The sequence below is a fragment of the Lepidochelys kempii genome, chromosome 1, assembly GCF_965140285.1.
Source record: "Lepidochelys kempii isolate rLepKem1 chromosome 1, rLepKem1.hap1, whole genome shotgun sequence".
NCBI classification, from domain to species: Eukaryota; Metazoa; Chordata; order Testudines; family Cheloniidae; genus Lepidochelys; species Lepidochelys kempii.
Window position 1 is genome coordinate 6,826,156 of NC_136380.1, and position 6,685 is coordinate 6,832,840.

Below are 6,685 nucleotides of genomic sequence, written 5' to 3' on the forward strand. Positions count from 1 at the left end.
GGTGTGGATAGGGATTGGGGTGGGAACTGGAGGTTGAGTGGGGGCAGGAGTCCCGGGGGGGGGGGTGGATAGGAGATGGGGGCTGGGCCATGACCCCCTCCCCTAACCGGCCCTCCATACAATTTCCAAAACCCGATGCGGCCCTCAGGCCAAAAAGTTTGCCCAGCCCCTGTTCTAAAGGATTGGCAACAGCATGATTTGTGGGTAAGATCTGACTTGTATATTGATCTGGGTCTGGGTCTTGGTCCTTTGGAATCAGGAGATCATTTTTTTTTTTAACTGTGGTACTGGTTTTTATAACCATTCATCCCCAAAACGAGCAGAACTGGTGGTGATACTGGGAAACTGGAGTATCTGAGGGAATTCCTTGTATGACTTCTGGTTAGCCAGTGGGGTGAAACCAAAGTCCACTCTGTTTGGCTGGTTTGGTGTGCCTTAGTAGTAAGGAACCCCCCAGCTCTGGGCTGTGACTGAATTGATACTCTCAGTTGTGTCTCGCCAGAGACCACTTTGTTACAAGGTGGCCCATGTTTTTCATCTCCCATGTCACCAGCACTGGAGCCAGGTGATGAACTGACCCTTCACTTGGTGAACACCCTGATTATCGTTGCACGAAGGTGTTTGCTTTTCAGGCTGTACACAATTGGGTTCATCAGGGGTGGGACCAGCAAGTAGATGTAGCCCAGGAGAATCTGAAGCAAGGGAGAAGGGCCCTTCCCAAATCTGTGTATCACAGACAGTCCAATTATTGGTGTGTAGAAGAGCAGGACAGCACAGAGGTGGGAGACGCAGGTGTTCAGGGCCCTGAGACACTCCATGGGTGATGCGATGCTCAACACTGTTTTGAGGATCATCACATAAGAGAGGAAGATGAGCAGTGAGTCCAACCCCACTGTTAAGAGTGCAACAGACAAGCCATAGATGCTGTTGACCGTGATATCTGAACAAGCCATCTTCATGACCTCCTGGTGCAGGCAGTAGGAATGGGAGAGGACATTGGTTCGACAGTATTGGAACCGTTTCAGGAGAAAGGGGAGTGGGAATATTAAGGCCACCCCTTTCAGCATAAACACCAGTCCCATCCTGGTTATTCTCTGTGGGGTTAAGATGGAAGCATATCTCAGCGGGTCACGGATTGCAACAAAGCGGTCAAAGGCCATCAACAAGAGCATGGAGGATTCAGTGCACTGAAGCAAGTCGATGAAGAACACCTGGGCAAAACAGGCATTGAGACTGATCTCCCTAACATTAAACAAGAATATACCCAGTGTCGTCAACATGGTGGCTATCGATAAACCAAGATCTGTGACAGCCAACATGGAAAGGAAAATGTACATGGGCTCATGGAGGCTTGGATATGTTTTTATAATGAATAGAATGACTGAATTTCCTGCTATCGAAATAACATACATTAAGCAGAAGGGGACAGATATCCAGAGATGGACTTCTTCCTGCCCAGGTATCCCAGTGAGAAGGAACACTGCAGAGTTGAATTTGGTGTTATTGACAGCTGACATAATGAACTGGGCAGGTCACAGGAATTTTGAACTTTCCTTCCTGAAATGAAAAAGAACAGAAGACTAAATTATATTTAACTAGACTTCTTTCTCCTCTCAGTACAAGTCTAGAGACTCCCAGGAGTTCAAAGAAGATCAGCAAAAATATAGTTTTGGATTTACACAACCAATAGGAAGATAGGCACTGCCAGACTGGATCAGATCAGCAGTCCATCTAGCCCAGTGTCCAGTTCCAGATGCTTCAGAGGAAGGTGGAAAAAGCCCTGCAATAGGTAGCTATGAGATAACCTGCTCCCACGGATAGTTTCCCCCTTATACCCATTAGACACATTTTTGATGTAAATCAAGAAGGATTAGATCTCTTCCAAGAGTTTTTAAAACCATCCTCACTGCTGTAATTGTATTTTCTTGTTATCCATATAAACATCCAGTCCCTCTTTGAATCCTGCTAAGCTTTTGGCCCCATTGATATCTTGTGGCTGGGAGTTCCGCAGCCTACTTGAGAGCTCTGTGATTTTCAGTTGTGAATTTACCACAGACAACCTTTTTTGCCCTCTACTTCTGCGTATGGCCCATTATATGATGATGTATTTATGAACACATGGCAAGTGCATGGTGAAAACAGTCATTCTATCTATCTATCTATCTATCTATCTATCTATCTATCTATCTCATTTTCTCCACTCCTGAGAGTCCAAATTAAGCTACTCCCTCCTTGCAGTACATGAGATAAATTCTTAGAGCCAAGATTTTAATTCAATAATTTTGACTTCAACTGTGTTATTCTAGATTTACATTTGTAAATTCAGTCAGAACTGGGCTATATTAACTTTCTCTTACCAAATACTCCCCTGTGATACACTCTGACCCCCAAGAATCCCTCCAACAGGTGCTGAAGTGCTTTGCCTGGCCAATGTTGACTGAATCCAGAAGGTCTGATCAGACTACAGGCTTCTCCTCACCCTCACAGGACCTGCATCCTCTCCCCATGCAAGGGTCTGTAGATATCTGGAACTTACAAGCTAACACAGAGGACTACTTCACCTGTGTGGGGGAGAGGTTGGTGTCACAAATGACTGAATTGTGCAAACACTATGGTTGCACTAGTATCCACTTGAGTGTGCAAGTTACTTTAGCCAGGCTTGTGTCACTGTAGATAGGCATACATTACATATAACCACTAATACACTCCCCTTTCCTGTACCTCAGCTCTGCTCTGCTGAAACAGAGGCCAGTGGTTCTGTTCTCTCATGACCTTTTGGAAACTCTTGCACAGGTATTGCAAAGAAGTTCCGTTTATGACCCTGAACGTAAGTTTTAGATAAAGCTTCTGGTCAGTTACTGGGGCGGTATCATACAGTTGTTCACTGAACAAAGAGTTAATGGCAGAAACCCATTGCAAACAGTATGTTCAGAACTACTTTGTAAAACAAAAAGCCATTAAGCAATAAAGCTGTCACTCCTCCTTCCTGTAGAGATTCCAACAACTCTGCTGCTGGCTTTCAATATTCATGCCAAGTCATGAAAGTTTGGTTTGCAATATTTGTATTACAATGAAAAGTTTAGCATAACATTTACACATCTGTACTTTAGTACACTCATGTCAACAAATTCTTTCCCCTCTGGTCTTTTTTCAGAAATGATTTCTCAGGTGAGAATAGAACTTTAAATGTAGAGTCTGTCATCTGAATTTCTTCACAAACTGAAAAGATTGCAATGTCTCAGCCCTCATTCAGTCACTTGTTGGCAAACAAAAATCCAGTAGCTGTCCTCTGTCCCTCTGTTGATAGCTGACTGGTTCTGCTCAGGTTCTGTTGTGTCAGTCTGTAGCCTTTATCTGCAGCATTAAGATTAATATTGAAAATACTCATTCCCTGAGCTCTCACTGTCTAGTATTTATATGATGGGTTCTCTCATTGGGACCCCCTTGGGACTGTCACTTGATTTGCTGAGATTCCACTGAGCCTTACCCTTCTGCCAACATGGTCACTCCTTAACTCTGTCTTCCTGAGCTAGACTCTCCTGGCTTCCTCCAGCACAGATCCAGAGATAGGGCCACACCCCTCTGCAAAATACAGACACTGAGATCAGCTCCATTCTGGGAAGACTCGGTTAAAGGGACTTGCCTCAGCATCCCAGTGCACAGCCTTTCTGGGAGCCTGAACCCCAGATAAATTCATTGATGTTATTCACCCTCTTTCTCAAAGTAAAGAGAGATATACACAGACTGGTTGCCCCTAGGAAACAATTACTTACACTGGGTTTATTAATAAACAAAAGTGATTTTATTAAGTATAAAAGGTAGGATTTAAGTGATCATAAGAGATAACAGACAGAACAAAGTAGGTTACTAAGCAAAATAAAACAAACACGCATGGCTAAGCTTAATGCACTAAGAAATTGTTACATGTAAAATCACCCTCAAAGATGTTTCAATAAGCTTCTTTCATGGACTAGTCCTTCCTAGTCTGAGCACAATCCTAATCCGAGCCCAGCTGAGTCCTCTGCCACTGCACAGAACATCTGCAAATATTAACAATTCACAGCCTTTATTCTTCACTTCACATTTTAAAGATAGTGAAACTTGCCAACATACCCAGTTCCTGCTAGATGGGGAGCTGCTGACACCAGAGATCTTCACCTGAAATGACAAGGAGTCATCGGAGAGGTGGCACGGGCAGCAGGCAGTATCTGTTCAGACAGGGGAGGCTTTTATAGAGGCTCGTTTTTATGAAGTATGCCTGCACATTCCCTTGGGGGCCACTTGGCCATCAGGGAACCTCAGGAAAGCTCACCAGCTTTAGTCCCCATCATAGCCCATGGCAAACTGCAGGAGGCCAAATCACAGGGGATGGGTGGTGGTGCTACCTAACTAGACTGCAGCAAATGCCCTGTTGCAGGCTCCATTCCTGGAATCCTTGGGGCAGGTATAATCCTGTTGAAATAGTAATAAAATAAAATAATAAAATAATAATAATAATAATAATTAATTAATAATAAACAACCCTATTTGTCCCCGGCACCTCCCTTTCCTGCATTACAAACTCTTGGTTCAGACCAGAGAAGGGAGATTCCACAAGGCTCCCCACATGGAAATTTACCTCAAATCTTTCCAGGAGGGGAGGTCCTGTCCCTTCTCCCTGAGGAATGAAATGGGGGACCCAGGATCCGCAGATCCCCAAAGTTATATACAGATCTCAATGATCCACTGGTAGCTAGCCCCACTCACCCATAATCTCTGGGCCTCTACAACCACTCCAGGACCCTCTCCAGCTCCCTGCTAGCACAGGTTCATCAGAGATGTGCTACCAGGGCCTGTCACAGCAGCCACTGCCCAAGGGACTTGCTGTGGGGGGTATTGTACAGGGTGGCGGGGGCTGCACAGAGATGGGAGGGCTGGTTAGAGTAGCTGATGTGCACAATACCCCAGCCCTAGACTGGGCAGGAGGTTTCAATCTTTCCATGCCCAGAGTGCAGCCCGAGACTCCGTCAGTGCAACCTTCATTTATGTTATGAGGGAGAAGCAGATGAAAAGCCTCCAGTTTCTCTTGGGGATCCAGGAAGTTGCAGCTGGGCAGCATCATGGCAGCTGAGCTTACAAAGAAAAAACTATCTGTTTTCTATGAAAACTCACTTGTGTCTTCTCATGGGGAAAAGAGAAGACTGAGAGGGGACATGATAACAGTTTTCAAGTACATAAAAAGATTGTTACAAGGAGGACGGAGAAAATGTGTTCTCCTTAACCTCTGAGGGTAGGACAAGAATCAATGTGCTTAAATTGCAGCAAGGGAGGTTTAGGTTGGACATTAGGAAAATCTTCTTAACTGTCAAGGTGGTTAGGCACTGAATAAATTGCCTAGGGAGGTTGTGGAATCTCCATCATTGGAGATTTTTAAGAGCAGGTTAGACACCTGTCAGGGATGGTCTAAATGGTGCCTGGGTCTGCCATGAGTGCAGGGGACTGGACTTGATGACCTCTCGAGGTCCCTTCCTGTCCTATGATTCTGCGATACCCCAAGAACCTGATATTTTTATATGTGCCATGCAGGATCCAGGGCAGCTGAGGAGGCAGTTGTTACACTACCCCCATATGGTTATGACTTAGGTATGTTGCATCTTGTACAAAACATGATTTGTGAGGTGTCTGGAAGAATTATGGTTTGCAGAATATGATGATCCTCTTTGTGTGCACGTGTCATTTTTGGATCTGAAGTTATGAATATTGACTATGTATCTCTATTTCAAATGTAGTTACACCTGGGTGACACCCACTAGGCAAAATGCTTCCAGGCTAGACAGCTGGTTGTGAAGGGCCTATTCAGGGTAATTGGCAGTTAGGGGAAGCAATAGGCCTGAGGAGAAGCTTATCCCCCACCTGGTGAGCCTTCCTGAGAACACTCCAGACTGCATATGGATAATGGATGCTATGATTGAGGCAGGCAAGGGCATGTGACCAGACCAAATGTCACTAAACTCCATTTTGGTACTTGTATTTTCCCACTATATTAGGTGGGTTGTGACATCACCTTTTGGCCTCACTCCTCACACAAGAGAATTCCTGGAAACACCTGAGGAACAAAGACTGAACTGGGGGAAACGCTGGTCCCAGGCTAAAGGGATTTCTACCGTGTGTATGGAAACTTGGTGGACTGCATATATCATCAGTCAGAGTGCAAAATTGCTAATTCATACCCAATCGATCTTGTAGCTTAGGCTTAGTTTGTGGTTTTGTTAATTTGTTAGGTAATTGGCTTTGATCTGTTTGCTATCACTTATAATCACTGAAAAATATTTTTGTCATTAATAAACTTGTTTTATGCTTTATCTTTACCAGCATGTTTTGAGCAACAATCAGTGGAAAATCTCAGCTCTTCGTACAAAGGCTGTTGCATCTTTCCCACATCAAGAGGAAAGTGACCTAGACTATGGAGCTTATGCTGTACAGACTCCTGTGCAGTGCAAGATGGTATATGTGGCACTACGCCCCATGATTTTCATCGAAATATTGCTCTAATATAATTTTGGCATAACTAAGAACTGGTTTATGTGAGATGGGTCAAGTAAGATAGCATTGGAAAGGTGACAATTTACTGAATGTGATTATCCTATTTGTATGCATGTAGCATTTCTGCATCTGAAGGTAGGAACGTTGACTATGTATCAGTTAC

The 6,685-nt window shown here is 44.3% G+C and overlaps 1 protein-coding gene across 1 annotated transcript; it reads right to left on the minus strand.

Annotated features, from left to right (window-relative positions):
• Positions 1-581: 581 nt before the first annotated feature.
• On the minus strand, positions 582-1,517 carry LOC140896061 (olfactory receptor 51G2). Its single transcript, XM_073307126.1, has one exon. It carries the CDS (start codon positions 1,515-1,517, stop codon positions 582-584), a length of 936 nt encoding a protein of 311 aa, XP_073163227.1.
• Positions 1,518-6,685: the final 5,168 nt, after the last annotated feature.

Bases quoted from the DNA above. Each gene is read 5' to 3' on its own strand.
- LOC140896061 (XM_073307126.1), bottom strand. From the start codon at position 1,517: ATGTCAGCTGTCAATAACACCAAATTCAACTCTGCAGTGTTCCTTCTC.